This window comes from Meriones unguiculatus, chromosome 6, assembly GCF_030254825.1.
Source record: "Meriones unguiculatus strain TT.TT164.6M chromosome 6, Bangor_MerUng_6.1, whole genome shotgun sequence".
NCBI lineage: Eukaryota > Metazoa > Chordata > Mammalia > Rodentia > Muridae > Meriones > Meriones unguiculatus.
Genome location: NC_083354.1, coordinates 131,259,292 through 131,277,239, shown reverse-complemented (window position 1 = coordinate 131,277,239; position 17,948 = coordinate 131,259,292). Strand labels below are relative to the sequence as shown.

General features: G+C 37.3%; 1 protein-coding gene across 1 annotated transcript in view; it reads left to right on the top strand.

Moving 5' to 3' along the window:
• Cnbd1 (cyclic nucleotide binding domain containing 1) overlaps window positions 1–10,187 on the top strand; it is a 371,846-nt gene extending 361,659 nt beyond the window's left edge. The window contains 1 exon segment of the mRNA XM_060384618.1: window positions 10,071–10,187. Within this exon segment, the coding sequence (XP_060240601.1) occupies window positions 10,071–10,187 (117 nt within the window).
• The last annotated feature ends 7,761 nt before the right edge of the window (window positions 10,188–17,948 follow it).

The following is a 17,948-nucleotide window of genomic DNA, read 5'->3' as shown; positions in this document are numbered from 1 at the left end:
GCTGGCGTTAGAATGGTCTAATTTGTTTGATGGAAGATTTCAAAATAGCATAACTGTGTCGTGATTGCTGCTGACTCCTCTTAGGTTTGCAGTGGGAGAAAGCTCCATGTGAAGTGAAAAGATAAGGAAAATGTAAAATTTGGCAAGGAAAGGGGTATGATTGCATATAAAGTTTCAGACAAAGCCAACATGGAAAAAAGCACCACTAATTCCTGAAGAGATTTGTGCAATGACAAAGCAGCCTCACACAATTCTGTAGGACAATAGAAAAAATAACCCTAGAGTCATCTTTAACTGGTAAAAACACAAATTAATTGAAGGAGAGATTCTGAATTCAGGGAGCTTCTAAAGAGGCTCCTTTCAAAACCAACCACCTAGTGAAGGATCCTACTAGGTTTAGCCACCAAGGTGCAGAGACAATTAGAGCTAAGTAGAGGTTCAGATGCTTGTCACGCTGGCAGCAGAGCCTGGCAGGATTAGTCACATGGTGCTGATTTTGTAAAGATGCAAAAGGAAAGGCTTATGGTTCATCTGGGCTTTCATCAAAACATTCTAGAAAATTTCTGAAGCCAAGCAATTTACTGTATGGTCAAATTCCCAGCCAGGAGTGCCTAGAAGGCCTTTGATAAAGCTAAGAAGGTGAAATCTAAGTTGTGATGCAGAACCTAGAGTGTTGCAAGTTTCAGGATCTTGTGATGTCAGCAAACTGAGGAAAGCAAAAGTCACACTGACTAGGGTTAGCCCAAGGAAGGCTTTGTTCTTCAATCAGAACCAAGGAAGGGAAACAGTCTAAATCTATTAAAGCCTGGAAGATTCCACTGCTATTCCCAGATGGTGGGAATGGGGCTAAGGAAATTGGTAGCTGACCTGCTGGATTTTGGTTTGGTTTTAGCCCGATCTTCCCTTGTCATGTACCCATTCTTTCTGACTACAATTAGCATGTTTGTTTTGTGGTATTATGTTCCAGGCATGTCTAACTTATCTTTTTTTTTTTTAATTTTATTTTAAAGGGTCTCTGAGTTCAGAGATTCTCTTGAGTCTCACAAAAAAAATATTAAGTTCTCTCTTCAGCTATTTTAAAACTTGTTCACAATAATAGTTTTAACCATTTATAATCAGCCTAAATTGTTCACTGATGAATAATTAGTAGATCCAGAGGGCAGATGTCCAGTAATCCGCAGTAGGAGGATGAAATATTCAGTGATGAGAGTCAGGATCATTTCCAATGAATTCTTAAGGACTATGAGATGAAAATCTAGAATATTAGATGAGTTAAACACTATCCTTAGAGGGACAGAATGTGCCCTAGGAGTTGGTATATGCCTGTTTATTTTATATTTAGGAATCAAAGGCTGACATGAATTATGTATGTGGTGGCATTGTGGAGAAAGTCAAGCCAGAATACAAGTGAAATCTCTTGACAGGCACACCCTGCAGTTAAAAAATTAAAGGTACAGCAAAACGAAAAAAATGTTCAAGAGGGTTTAGTCTCTGAAAATTCCAGATTAAGCAAGCTTGTTTACAAAAGCATGGCAATTGCTTGCCAATTTCATCAGTACAAGAGCCTTCTGATAAAGGCACTCCCAGGGTGCCTGGAGATCTCCATCTTGACAATTGAAATCTCAAGCTATCCGTGGACTTGGAGAGGGGCACGGGAGGAGTGAGGAAGGGAGGGTGGAATTGGGAGGGAACCGAGGGGGCTACAGCTGGGATACAGAGTTAATAAACTGTAATTAATATAAAAACAAAAATTAAAATAAAAAAAGAAATCTCAAGATTGGTTTGATAGTTCATAGTCGGGAATGTACTTGTGGGAAACGTGCAGCAGAATGTTGGATTATTTTTCAATTTTCGCTATGTTCTAATAATGTTTGTTTACATACATGTGTGGAATGTATCTGAAAAAGTCACAAATACCCATGAAACAATGTACATTTATGGTCTATAAAGAGAGTTGTGCCTACAACTATAAAATTGTTCTGAGGCATTGTAGTGCTTTGAGTATTGAGTACTTTGTGGCCTTTGATGCTTTTGCTTCATATATTTTAGTGACAGAAAGGGTAAACTGTAACAAAATAAGTAAAGTCATCCATCATCTGGTGATCTCTTGTTTTTCCACTTTTGATTTTGTGAACCAAGTGCTGTTTAGAGAATCAAAATGCAGTCACTATGTAGCTCTCCTGAAAATGAAATTAGCCCTCATCACCAGACTGATTTGTTGTTGATGGAAAAATAGAAAATGTGAGTAAGATAATCCCTCCTGAGAATGAAATATTTGGTGGGCCAAGTTCTGTCATCAGAAACTCACAGGCAATTAACACTGGGAAATGCTTCTAACAGTGTGGGAAGATGCAGACAGATTTCATCTGTTGTGTTTACCTTGGCCAGCTTTGTCCTCACCGCTCACTGCAATGCTTTATACCAACGGCGTGATTAGTATGGTTGGGTTTTTAATAGGAAAAACCTACTCTTTGCAAAGTAGAGGCTCCGCTTGGAGGCTGCTCTGCAGTTTTTCCATTTTCATACCGAAGCAGTGAATCCATGCATTTCTGTACCCAATTCAAGCCACACGTGAAGTGTTCAAATCAAGTTTCTATCGTAAGCGCTGTTTCCCTTTCCTCAGTGCCCACCCAACACTCACCCCTGAACTCGTTAATAGCAATTATTATTTTATCAGTTTTCAAGTTCTTATCACAGTTTGGCAAACATAGTCGTGTTTTCCAGCTAAGGCATAATGCTGCAAAAGACAATAACCTTGTGGCACATGCACCTAAGACATTTGACCGGGAGATCTAGCCGGACATAGGGCATGGAAGGGGATGAGTCTCCTCCGATGAGTCTTCAAGTTCACGGGGGCAGAAGGTTCAGTTGAGATTCCTGAGGACTGAGGGGAGAGCAGTTCAGGAGTTTACTGATCGGTGAGTACAAATGCTGCATAGGTGGCTGATGATGACGATTACGCCACAGCGTGGAGGGAGTTGAGAACACTGAACTAAAGTGGTCCTCTCTAATTCCCTATCCGTACATTGCCATGGCTCTGCAACGGGAAGCAGGGCATCAGGGACCCCTTTGCTTTCCAGTTGAAATTTATAATTATTTTAATCATTTTCAGGTAAAAATAGTTTCTATGAGTACACACTTAAACAGCCACGTCATAAACAGAGGCCAGTCTTTCTCAGCATTTCTCCATAGCCTTTGGCTCTGACATTCTTTTCATCCATTCCTCCACTGTGTCTTCTGATGCAGATGTCACTTATTTTCAGCATTTTTTTCTGATACAGTCACTTATTATCAGCATTTCGAATGGTTTTGAGTCTTGACATTAAGCACTGCTCTCTGGGAAAACAAATTCTCTGATCAAGGGTGAAAACACCACAAACCAATGACTATCAATACAAACATTCATTAGAAAGTTTAGAGACATAATCATCCAGCAATGGTTATCAATTACCATCAATAGGTTCTCTCTTAGCGCCTGTAGCTTCCCTCCTCTTTATAGTACTAGGCATGAACTCCCTCCTGTGGAGAAGGTCTCAAGTCCCATGAAGAAAGCTGCACCACTGTTCACCAGGAGCGGTACTATTCACCAGTGAATGTCTTGAGTGGTGGGTCCACATTGTCCAGCGCAGGTTAAGATTATTAAAGCTATTTTTCTCCCCCAGGATTCTATATTGAAATCTGAAGCGCTGTGAAAGATACCTAGCAGAGAGAGTGTTTCTTGGTTAGTTCAGGATTGATTTCTCCATTTCCTGAAATCAAAGTCTGAAGTATAGTCAACAATAGGATCTTACCATATGGTTCTTATGAGCAACCAGGAGAAATATCAATAGAATAAGTTGATTTGGTGCATCTGGGGACTCCCTGATCAATAATTTGGAAAGCTACCTGTAAAGAAAATGAACAATAAAGTGAGTAGGCACCCAACAGAATGGAGACAACCATTATCAAGTATATCCCTGGCAGACGATTATTGTCTAAAATACTAAAAAGATAAAACTCCTAAATATAAAGAAAACAAAGTTCCCAATTAAAAACTGGGTTATGGATCTGAAGAGAAAATTGCCAAAAATACATACAAATGGCTCTTAAATACTTTTTAAATGTTCAGCATCCTTTGTTGCCAGGGAGATGAAGGTTAAAAATGCCTTAAGACTTCACCTCATTCCAGTCAGAATGACCATCCGTAATATAAATGACAGTGCATGCTTTCATGGATGTGGTAAAAAAGAATTAATTCACACTGCAGAAGGAATATAAACCAGTAGAGTAACTTTGAAAATGAGTCTGAAGATTTCTCAAAAAAAAAAAAAAAGAAAACCCTTGGAAATGGAATTAAAATATGACCCAGCTATACCATCCTGAGTATATATATCTCATATACTTTATATCCTACTATAGAAATCACTACACATTCATGTTTATTGCCAGTTTATTAACAGTAGTTTGGAAATAGATTCAGCCTGCATGCTCATCAAATGGTAAACGGATTGTGAAAATGTGGTGCATATACACAATAGAATAATACTCAGTTTTAAAGAAAACTGAAATCATGCAATTTGCAAATAAATTATTAGAACTTGAAACACTACATTGGGTGAAGACATCCAGGCCCCCAAATAAAAGTCACTAATATTCTAGCTTATATGTGGTTACTAATTTCAAATCTTCTATTTAACCTGAAGTACTTGCATCATTCAGGAAACTAGTAATGTACCAAAGGGGATATACATTTGAGGAGTGGGGTAGGTCACATGTAAGGTAGAAGTACAGAGGTAAAATACTAGATTAAAATAGGTTCAAGCAGATGGTGGAGTGATGCGGATTAGGAAACATGGGTTAAGGAGGTTTAACCAAAATGAACTGTGTGTGAAAAAGCTACTTAGGGACATTTTGGGAACCATGATCTTGTAATCAAGTAAAGAGCATAGTCATAAAGAATATTCTAACCTGTGTGTGATAGGAAATAATGGAGGAGAGGGATAGCAAGAGCTTAAAGTTTAATCAGGTGGTGCAGGGTGATATGGAGATGTAAACCAGGTGATCAGGTGAAAGTCTTTCTGGCAGGCACAGGTTATATATGTATATTTCAGAAAGTCAAGCATAGTTAATTAGTAAAACAAAAACCATGAACTTAAGGTGACTGAACTTTTCACCACTCAGCAATATGTTACTCATAGTTTTACTATGTTAATCATAGTTTTAACATCTGCAATAAGAGTAGAAAAAGAGACAGAATTATTTCATTTGGTTTATAAAAGACAAAAATGTAGGAATAGAGATCACCTTACAAAATATCAGAAGGCACTGGGTTGTATGTTCCCTGTGTTACTGACTGGGGTGGCACGTGGAAGAGAAATAATTGCAGACTACAGACATTTGTCTCACAAGCAGTAGAGCTAGGCAACCTGGGCGGATCGTGAGGAGCCTCAATGTAGAACATGTCATTGATGACCCTGAAAGATTCCAGATGTTCCTCCTCAAAGGCTTAGATTTCATTACATCCATGACACCCACACTGTTCTTGACTAAAAAAAAAAAAAAAAGAAAAAAGAAAAAAAAAGAAAGAAAAGAGCTACCCAAGAATCATCAACTCCAAGTTCTCCTGAGTCCAGAGATTCCATTTTCTTCACTAGATTTAATTTGACTTAGAACACTAAAGAATTGTTACTTTTAAAATGCTCTATGATGAATAAATTTATGGATCTCTGAGTGATTGTTCTTTTTCCTAAAACTACATTATTATGTTTGTGCTGCATTTGACCATCAAGAACTGTCTATCTATACTTCTTCATAAAGGAACATCTCCCATAAGCAATGGGAGCAATGACATTTGTAAAGTAGTTGTGATGGTTATTTTTGGTAGTCTGTGCGAGTGTGTTTAAAACCATCCAGGAGATATAATTCTGAGGGGACTTTGGTGGCATTTCCAGTGAGGCTTAGCTGAATATGGAGGACTCATCCTGAATGTGGTCGTCATCATCCCCTGGGCTGCGGTTCTAGGCTGAACATTAAGAGCTCTACTTTTTTTTTGTTGTTGTTGTTGTTTAACCCAACAAACAGGATATGACAAGCTTACTACCATTCAACTACATGACTTTCCTTCCATGATGAACTGTCTCTTCTTAAACTGAGGACCAAAATTGCTTTCTGTCAGATGTCCAGATGTCCAGTTACAGTGATGAAAATAATTAAACATAAAGTTTGGAACTTAATTGCCTTTGGGGTCAAACTGATATTCAGTGCTAACATGCCATAACATTTACATTTACTGAAGCAGTATTTCTGCTCCATTGTCTTCTCTGTATACAACTGTATCTTTAATTATAGACACTACTAATCATTTTATCAAAGACAAAATATGAATAAAAACAGAAATATAATTCAGTTACATATTCCTTGCAAGAAGCTAGTCTTTCCATTGCCACTCGCTTCAGAATTGATGGCCCATATTTCTTTTCCATTAACATAATCCTCCGCCATCCTGTCATAGTATTAGTCAGCATACTCCCTCCTCACTGTGTGTGTTTGTTTGTCTGCTTTAGCTTTAAGTTATTCTGTGTTCTTATTTTATGGGGTCAGGAAGAAGAGGGGTTGGTTTAAAATAAGAGATTGACTTCCATGGATCTGAAGGCTCATTTCTTCTCATAAATTCTCAGAGCCTTAGTTATGGAATTTCCAGGCTCCTGACCACTGGTTCTAAGTGTTTAATATGTTTCAGTTCCCCTGGGATAGCTCTTGTAGAAACAATATTGTTGTTCTCCTTATTATCAACTTTATATAAATAATACTTGTTCTTTTGAGTTTGAAGAAATAATGTGACAGTCCCCTGGCATATCTGGATTGGTAATTTCAAGTTACTACAGAAATTCTGCTAATCAATTGCAGTTAAAATGTAAAATTATTCCAGAATTTTCAGGAACAGAGTTGCTGAGTTAATGTGTAATAATTTGAATCACTTGAATGAGAAATAACTTCATGGTAGGATAAGTAGAAAGAAAAAGCACATCAAACTTTCAAATAAAGAATTATGATACAAGGATGAAATTACCACACTTAACACAATAGTATTAGTTTAGTGAATTAATGAGAAAAAAATGAACAAAATTGTGCTATAACAGAATGAACCATATGTAGTTTTTTGAGATCAGCTACAGTTTCAACATAATTATATTATCTCTTAAATTATCTCTCAAATGTTGATTTGAGTACTATTGATTCCATATTTTTTATGGACATTTGTTTTACTAGTTTGGAACTATTTCTTTTTCAGGAGTTAAAATATAATTATTATGTATACTTATGTTAAGCTATAATGAAATTATTAATATGATTCACGAGAGTTAGAAATTATTATTAAAAAACCTTACTATTCTCATTTAAAAATCAAAAACTCCCCATTTATCTTTCACTACTGTTGTAAGAGTTAAAAAGAACATTTTATATAACATAAACCTATTCCATTTGCTTACTTATAAATTTGTTTTTAATTATCCATTTCTTTTTTGACTTTGTGTTTAATTTTAATTAATTAATTAATTTTTATTTTTTTATTTATTGTTTATTTATTTCCTCTTCTCCCTCTTCTCCCGTGGCCCTGCTTCAGTCCACTAATAGGGGAGGAGGACCTAGCATATCAGGTCTCATCAGGACTGGCTGCATTGTCTTCCTCTATGGCCTGGTACAGCTGCACTCTCCCAAGGAGAGGTGATCAAAGAGCCGGCCACATGAACATGAGTTCATGTCAGAGATAGCCTCTGCTACTCTTACTAGGGAACCCACTTGGACACTGGGCTACATGGGCTACATCTGAGCAAGGGGTCTAGGTTATCTCCATGCATGGTCCTTGATTGGAGTATTGATCTTTGCAAGGCCCTTGTTGGAAACCAATCTTAGCACTTTTTCACAAAATTAGTAATAATGCTACCTCAAGATCCAGCTATACCACTCCTAAGCATATATCCAAAATATGAACAAGTACACAAGGTCATTTGTTCAACCATGTTCATAGCACCTTTATTTGTCAGAGCCAGAACCTGGAAACAACCCAGATTTCCCTCAACTGAGGAATGGATACAGAAATTGTGGTACATTTACACAATGGTATTAAACTCAGCAATCATGAAATTTGCAGGCAAATGGTGGGAACTAGAAAAGATTGTCCAGAGTGAGATGACCCAGAAGCAGAAACTATATGTTTCTTATAGTAAAAAGCAGCATAAAAATAAAATCAGGCATAGAATAAGATATGCTTTTAAAATATGAATGCCTTTCTCCAGATTTTATTTCTTTCATTGTACAAATAATGCTTAGTCACTGCACTATTTTTAAAAACAGCATTAAGTGTGGGCTCATGTGTACTCATGTGGGTATGTATGTGTGGGTATCTATCTATGTGTTTTGAGGACAGCCTTTGGCCCCTTCTTCCTACCTAAGGAAGCTAATCAAGAAGGGGACTCTGGCTAACATGCTCAATGCCCATTAATAAAGGCAAAGAGGATGGACATCGGAGGAGGGAGAAAACAGGGAAAAGGATAGGAGCCTAACACATAGAGCCTTTGAAGGGCTCTACCCTGCAGGGTATCAAACCAGATGCTGAGACTCATAGCCAAACTTTGGGCAGAGTGCAGGGAATCTTATAAAAGACTGGAGAGATAAAAAGACCTGGAGGGGACAGGAGCTCCACAAGGATAGGAACAGTTCCTAAAAGTCTGGGCCCAGGGGTCTTTTCTGAGACTGATAGTCCAACCAAGGAACATTTGTGGAGATAACCTAGAACCCCTGCACAGATGTAGCCCACGGCGGTTCAGTGGCCAAGTTGGTTCCAAGTAATTGGGAACAGAGACTGTCTCTGACATGAACTGATTGGCCTGCTCTTTGATCACCTCCCCCTGAGGGGAGAGCAGCCTTACCAGGCCACAGAAGTCAGTGCAGCCACTCCTGATGAGTCCTGATTAGATCAGAGGGAAGGATAGGAAGACCTCCCCTATCAGTGGACTTTGGGAGGGACACAGGTGGCACAGCTGGGATATAAAGTGAATAAACTGTAATTAATAAAATTATCAATATCAGCTGAAGAAGTTCTCTGGTTGCATTTTTGGGGTCACTCATGTAGACTATCATATCATCTGCAAATAGTGAAATAGGTCTGTTCTGTTCCGATTTGTTGTCTTTAGTTTAGTTGTCTTTATTTGTCTTTTTGCTTTAGCTTGGACTTCAAATACTGTGTTGAAGAGATACACAGAGAGTGGGCAGCCTTGCCTTGTTCCTGATTTCAGTGGGATTGATTTGTGTTTCTCTCCGTTCAGTTTGATGTTGGCTATAGGCTTGCTGTATATTGCCTTTACTATCTTTAGATATGTGCCTCGTATCCCTGATCTCTCCAAGACTTTAAACATGAATGGGTGTTGGATTTTGTCAAATGCTTTTTCAGCATCTAAGGAGATGATCATGTGGTTTTTCTCCTTCCTTTAGTTTGTTTATATGATGTATTACATTGATGGATTTCCGTATATTGAACTACCCTTGCATGCCTGGGATGAAGCCTATTTGGTTATGGAGGATGATATCTTTTATGTGTTCTTAGATTCGGTTTGCCAGTATTTTATTGAGTATTTTTGCATCAATGTTCATAAAAGAGCTAGGTCTCAAGTTCTCTTTTTTTGTTGGGTCTTTGTCTGGTTTAAGTATCAAGGTGACCGTGGCTTCATAGAATGAGTTTGGTAATGTTTCTTCTGCTTCTATTTTGTGGAATATTTTGAGGAGAATTGGAGTTAGCACTTCTTTGAACATGTGGTAGAAAAATAAAAGTAAATTAAAAAGTTTTAAAAATATAAAATAATAAATTAGAGAAATATTAAAAATAGAAATAGAAAAATAGAAATTATGAAAATACAAAATTTTACAGTTACACATTTTATATATTTTGGTCATTTGAAACTTATTGCCTCAAAAGTCCTATGATACTTAATTGCTTTTATATAGAATTTATGCTATTATTATTATAACATTAATGTTTAAGGGTGATAGGATTAGCTATTCTTAACAATGTCCTTTTTTTTTTCTTTTTATAGAGTAAGACAATTGAGAAAACCTTGTTCTATAACGGGGTTGTTCCCGGCTTTGGAAAATGGGAACACGCCTGGATAAGCCACTCCAGGAATCTCAAGGAAGCTCTCGTCACTTATTAAAGATACCAGGCTAGTCAGAGCTGCTGCTTCTGTCATCAATGTTCAGATGCTTTATCATGCTTTAATTTAGCTTTAAATCACTTTAAATATTTATAATCATATGTAAAACTATTAGGTATTTGTTTTACTCCCTACAGCTTATACTAATAATCGTTCTAGCAATTTATTTATATATTATTTCTCAGTATATTTTCTTTAGTATAACTAATTTGTTTTTATATTTCATAGGTTTTTTGTGAGATACTATGTCATAAAAGAAGATAAATAATATTTTTTCATAGCAATCATTTTAAAGGGCTCCAAATTTTTAAGTAAAATAGTCTCCTACATAAAAATTCTAAGTAGAAGTATTTAAATAAAATACTACATTTTACTTCATTGAACTGCATATAAAATTAAAACTAAAATATTTGCCTCTGAAACTCTGCAGCTTTTATTAAAATCTTAAACTTATCCACAAAGTACAGCATATTAACTCTGTATTAGATACTGTGTGTATTCAATGGAAATTTCTACCTAATATAGTTGCATAAAATACTTTTATTGAGTCATACCATTCTATTTATAGTGTATTTGTACAACTGGATCCACTAATCTCTTGCCATTTTGGTAGATAGTTTTTTAAACAATGGATCCTTCTCACTTTTATAATACCTTCTACAGAAAAACCATATAAGATATCCCATTGAGCATTTTACATTTAAAAATCTTTTTCTAGTGCTATGATATATGTCTCACTGTAATTGTTAATTCATGTAATATGTAAAAAACTTACTATAAACATAAATTATTATGGTGAAAGAAAAAATGAATATGCATGTAGAGGTACAAAAATTAATTTGTATCCTCATCATAACTTAGAAGCATTCAATTAACTCAATATCAATTCAAATTGAATTGAAAGTAAATTTCTCACTGTATGAAACTCAGATTTTAAAAAACACTACTTTTATTATGAAAATCGTCTTCAAACACAAAACATTTTCCAACTCTTCTTATGTTTTCAATCCAAGCTTTTATTTTATTTTCTTGCATATGTTTTAGTTTTTCTCTTTATGATTTGGTTATCAAATTTATATTGGCCTTGAACTCACTTTGGAGTACAAGTGACCCTTGAACCCAAAATCCGTATCAACAAAAGTAGTGAGATTACAGGCATATGCTCAGATTCAAACAATCTCCTAATAACTTAATGGCTTATGATTTCAGAATAATGAATAGCAGAAATTAGTGGCTAAAATAATATAACATTTACAATTATTATTACCAATTATACAACAATTATGGAAACCATATATTGAACCTCACTTGAGAAACAGAAATATAATGAACATATGGACCCTTCTCTTTAGGTTAATCCATGTGAGGAAGAAAAACTGTGAAAGGATACTGTAATTATGTTATAACCTCAACTGTAAATATGGTAAGAACAACGGTATCACTCAGGAGATATTGCTTAAATTTATTTTTTTATTTTAATTTTTATTTTTTCTTATTCATTATATATCTCAATCGAAGCCACCTCTCTCAACACTCCCCAGTTCCACCCTGCCTCCCTCTTCCCCTTGCCCTCATTCCCTATTCCATCGAAAGGGAGACTTCTCTTCTGCCATCTGCGCATAGCTTGTTAAGTCTCATCAGGACTACCTGGATCCTCTTCCTCTGTGGCCTGGCAAGGCTGCATCATCAGGGGTGAGTGATCAGAGAGCAGTCAGCTGAGTTGATGATACAGCAGCCCCTGCTCCCCTCACTAAGAGTTTCACATGGCGACTGAGTGAGCAGCCAATTGGCCACATCTGGGCAGGAAGTCTAGGTCCTCTCCATGCATGGTCTTCCACTGGTGCATGAGCCTCTGCAGGACCCCTAACTCTCAGACCTTTTCGGATTTTTGGTCTCTTTGTGGGGCTCCTGTCCCATCCATATCCCTCTACTCCCTCTCCTTTCTTCTACTGTAAGACTCCCTGCTCTCTGCCCAAAGTTTGGCCATGAGTCTCAGCATCTGTTATGATCCCCCTGTTGGTTGAATCCTTTCAGAGGACCCTCTACAGTAGGCTCCCATACTGTTTCCTCTCTTCCACTGCTTCTGTTGTCTATCCTGTTTGCCATTCTGAATGAGATTTAAGCATCCTCCCTAGGGTGCTCCTAGGTGTTTAGCTTCTTTAGATTTGTAGATTCAATTTTTAAAAGATGATTTCATGATGAAGTTCTTGAGCCTTTATAGAAATATGGCATTTCTAGGGAACAGAAACTGTCTAGTAGAAGGATATGGAGTACAGCATAAAAGAGAAAGAATGCTGTAGTTTTGAATCCATCCCTCCGCAGCCATGTCTAAACCAGGAATTAACTGCCTGGAAATAGCAGAAACTGATGTGGAAAGTGATAAGGTCAAAATGTGGCACCTGTCATTTGTCCAAGTCACAGACAACCTCATTATATGTTTAATAGTCAGCTGTCACCATCTTGAAAGTTTTATTTTTTGTAAATGTGCCACATGTTCATTTCTCACTGGATGCACTAATCATATTCCTTGTCTGAATTGACATTGATATGATAGTTGGCAAACTCTGGCCTTACATTTTCATAGTGTGAGAACTGTAACTCAGTGAAGAATATTATATAAAGTACTGGTCTAATATGATTGGTAGTAGAGGGCACATTAGTGAGAACTGAAAAGCAATGATAAACAAGAAAAAAACATGCTAATTGTACACATGAAATATGAGGGTTTGGATTAAGCAATGAGTAGAGAAATATAGATTCAGAAATTTTAGGAGATAAAAATAGAAAGTCTTAGGACAGTTTTTAATAAAGAAAAAAACAGAATTCACAATAATTTGTGTTAAGGTTCTTCCATATATTTAGACCGTTTTACATCTATATAAGCATCAAATCTTTTTGTCTTCTGATTATCTACAGGCAAGTACATAGATAAAGCACATTTCATACTTCTGAACCGTGGAAGTTTGCCCTACTCCAAATCTTTAGAAACTCAAGTTTATTTAAACAGAAGCAATATTCAGTTTTTAGAGATGAAACTGTATATATATTTGTATACACACACACACACATATATATACTTATATGATGAAAATATGGTAAAACTGCTATCTGATGTGCTTGAACTCTTGAATTATAAATGAAGTAGAGCTGATTCCTGCTTATGTAAGTGAAGAATATTGACAGTGTAAAGTGGCAATATACATATATATGAATACATGTGTGTATTACGTCTGTTGTATACTTACACACACATGCAACATATTCCTAACAACTTATTCTATGTTCACTTTTTCACACTTCAAACAATTTTCACTGTTATACTCAAGTCTCACAGACCCCAAAGACCACCAAGGAGCTAGTTCTGATGCAAACACTGTAGGGTCTTTTATTACAAGCTCAAGCTTGGGGCCACAACATAACAGTGTGGCATGTAGAGCCCTGAGCTAAGGGGAAGAATAGTTTTTATTGGTTTATAGCTAGGTTTGGAAAACTACAGCTTAGCAATTTGGTGACATCCAGCAAGGGCAAGCTTGTTACAAGGTGATTGTGGCTAACTAACATTGACTTCAGGAATGTTAGATATTTCCATGCCCTGGATGTTCTACTACAAAGTTGGTGGGCTGCCCAGCACAGTTGCCCCACCCAGAGATAAGATATGTTCCCAGTCCTGTGGGTATCTTCAGGCTGTTCCTTGGGCAGGGAATTTTATGGCCCTGTGGCTGGAATTGTTGACCTATGGCCTAATTCATGATGACTTTTGGGGAGGGATGGGGTCAAGCCAGGTCCTCTCATCACATTGACAATATGTGAGATAAACTAGAACTAAGGACAAGAATTTATGCTAGCAAAGCATTATGGTTGTAGGACTCTGCTAGTAAGGTCACAGTCTGATGAACAGGATAGCCTCTGAACCCAATCTGTAACAGTGGACTGCCGTTTTCAGAGGGTGTGTTCTCTATCAGAACCTGAAAACCTCTAAGGAGCCTCACATAGCCCTCAGGGAAGATTACAGACTGACCTTTCTTGATAAGAAAACCTGCTCAGCAAGCACCTATGGATTCCTGGAAATACCTACCCTATGCTAAAGAGATAATACTTTCAGCAAATTACCTTCAATTGTACCTGGACATTTTCCTCCACCCACATAATAATTAAGTACTGAGTTCTCCTTCCTGTGATAGGACAGTACTAATGCATGTAAATGAGGTACTCTACTACTACGCATAAAGGAAGTATCCCTGTCACCTCTAGCTCCATGAAATCAAACACATTCAGCCTCTGAAACCCTGTCACTGCTCAAGGTTTATAAATTATTGATTTCACAGGAAATAAAGGTGCTGCTTGATACTATGAGCTTTCAATCATGGTTTACTGAGATTTGTCATTTATTCTGGGGACGGGAGGCTCCCCTCCTCCCTGGACGTTCACCAATATACTCCTCCAGCGCATGGCTGCTGGCCAGGCTTGGAAGCCTGCCAAGAGCTCAGTGTTCACTGCCTGGGAAGCAGCCTCTAGGCCTGGACCTGCATGGTTATCTGTACCTTATGGCTAATATCCATTTAACAAGTGAGCACATACTATGTGAGTCATTCCGGATCTGGGTTGCCTCATTCAAGATGATCTTTTCTAGTCCCATTCATTTCCTTCAAAATTGCATGATATCTTTTTTTTTTCATCTTTGTTTTTAATAGCTGAGTAATTTCCACTGTGTAAATGTACCACATTTCCTTTATCCATTCTTCAGTTGAGGGACTTCTAGGTTGTTTCACATTTCTTGCTATGAGCAAGTGTCCTTATGGTATAGTGGAACATCTTTTGGCTATATACCCAGGAATGGTTTACCTGAGTCTTGAGGTAGAGCTATTTCCAATTTTTGGAGAAACCTCCAGGATTGATTTTCACAGTGATTATACAAGTTTGCAAAACTAAATGAGGAAATAAAGACATCATAAAAAATGAGCATATTGAAAATATTTGTGATTTTCAAGAAGAAAAGTAATAGCATTCAAGGATACTAGGGACACTTGGTTATATATATAATTAAAAGCTTTATTTTTAAACCTCAAATAATTCAATAAGGGACTCTGGAGCTGATTGCTTGATTATATTTAGAAATACTAGAAAAATGTTTTCAAAAGAATTGTACACATTTACTAGCTTGAAGGCAAGGAACTTGGACAGATTTCAAAAGCTCTTATAGACCTTTTATATCTTAATTCTATATGTTCATGGTAATACAAACCACTTTGCATTGTCAATACTCTTCACTTGTGGAAACAGGAACCAGCTCTACTTCATTTATAATGCAAGAGCTCTCCAAGCACCTCAGTTAGCAATTTGTCCATGATCTGATACATTTTCATCATTTTGGAAGCATGAATGATTGAAAAGAACTGTACCCACAAGTACATTATTCATAAAGGGAAGGTGAAACAACATGTCAGAGAAGAAATTAAGGTGAAAACTGGAGAATTCTAGTGATTCACCCATTGTGTAGTATGCTTCCAGATCAAACATGTCTAGATTTGTAGGATAATCGTGAGTTGTAGACATTTTCTAGCAACCTGGAAGAAAATTGTTTTTTTACCATGGTGAATGAGATCACATTACACAGCTGGAAGTTTTTAGTTCTTTTGCATTTAGGGACATTCTGAAGACCTACAAAAATATACATCTATTGCTTAGGCCTACACTCTATCTTACATTTGTGATACAGAGGCAAAAGAATTAACTAAAAATTTTTTTTATGTTAATCTACGGACCTTCATCCCTTTGTACATAAAAATGACAATAGAAACTGTTTTATGTGCTTTCTAAAGATATATTATTGAATTTTCAATTATGTGTGATTGTGTGTGTATGTATGTGTTGCTCACACATACATATTACATCTGACTTTGTTGCCTGCCTTTGGATCTCTTTCCCATGCTGGGCCACCTTGTCAAACCTCAGTGGGAAAAGATACACTTAGTCCTACTGAGATTTAAGGTGCCAGGGTTGGTTGGTACTCACGGGAGGGGGCCTTCCCTTCTCTGAGAAGGAGAGGAGGAATGGGGAAAAGGGTGTGTTTGAGAGGTAGTGAGAGATGGGGGGCTGTAATCAGGATGTAAAATGAATAAATAAATAAATTAGAAATAAATAATTAAAATGCTCTTTTTTCTCATTAGAAAAGCTTTATTTTTTTCCTTTTTAAAAATAATTTTTTATTTTTATATTAATAACAGTTTATTCACTTTGTATCCCAGCTGTAGTTCCCTCCCTCATTTGCCTCCAACCCTACCCTCCCTCTCTCATCTCCTCCCATTACTCTCTCCAAGTCCACTGATAGGGGAGATTTTCCTTCCCTTCCATCCAATATTAGTCTATCAGGTCTCATCAAGGCTGGCTGCATTGCCCTCCTCTGTGGCATGGCAAGGCTCCTCTCCCATCAGGGGGAATTGACCAAAGAGCCAGCCACCTAGTTCATATCAGAAACAGTCCCTGTTCCCCTAACTAGGGAACCAACTTGGATATGGAACTGCCATGGGCTACATCTGAGCAGGGGTTCTAGGTTATCTCCATGAACAAAATATTCAACAGAATGAAATCCAACAACATGTAGAAAGAGTTATGAATCATGATTAAATTGTGTTTTTCTTGGTATCAATTAATGAAATTCATAACATGAATAAAAATACTTCAGAGAAAAGTCCTGCAAATTCCATTATTTCCTTGTTTTTAATAGCTGAGTCGTATTCCATTGTGTAAATTACCATAATTTCTGTATCCATTCCTCCTTTGAGGGACATCTGGGTTGTTTCCAGATTCTGGCTATTACAAATAAAGCAGCTATGAACATGGTTGAGTAAATGTCCTTGTTTTATACTTGTGAATATTTTGGATGTATGCCTAGGAGTGATACAGCTGGATGTTGAGTTAGCACTATTCCTACTTTTCTGAGAAAGTGCCAGATTGATTTCCAAAATAGTTGTACACATTTACATTCGACCAGCAATGAAGGAGGGTTCCCCTTTCTGTACATCCTCTCTAGGATGTGTTGTCATTTGAATTTTTTATATTTGCAGGCAAATGGTGGAATCTGGAAAAGATCATCCTGAGTGAGGTATCCCAGAAGCAGAAAGACACACATGGTATATACTCACTTATAAGTGGATACTAGACATATAATATAGGATAATCATACTAAAATCTGTACACCTAAAGAAGCTAAACAAGAAGGAGGACTGGAGGTAAGATGATCAATTCTCACTCAGAAAGCAAATGGGATAGACATCGGAAGCTGGAGAAAACAGGGAACAGAAGAGGAGCCTACCACAGAGGGCCTCTGAAAGACTCTACCCAGCAGTGTATCAAAGCAGATGCTGAGATGCATAGCCAATCTTTGGGCAGAGTGAAGGGAATTTTATGAAAGAATGGGGAGATTAAAGTACTGTAAAGGACAGGAGCTCCACAAGGAGAGCTACAGAACCAAAAATTTGGCCCAGGCGTATATGCAAAGACCAATACTCCAACCAAGGAAAATGCATGGAGATAACCTAGAACCCCTGCACAGATGTAGCTCATAGCAGCTCAGCCTCCAAGTGGGTTTCCTAGTAAGGGGAACAGGGAATATCTCTGACATGAACTCAGTGGCTGGCTCTTTCATCACCTCCCCCTTGGGGGGAGTACAGTTGTACCAGGCCACAGAGGAAGACAATGCAGCCAGTCCTGAAGAGACCTGATAAGCTAGGGTCATATGGAAGGGAAGGAGGACCTCCCCTA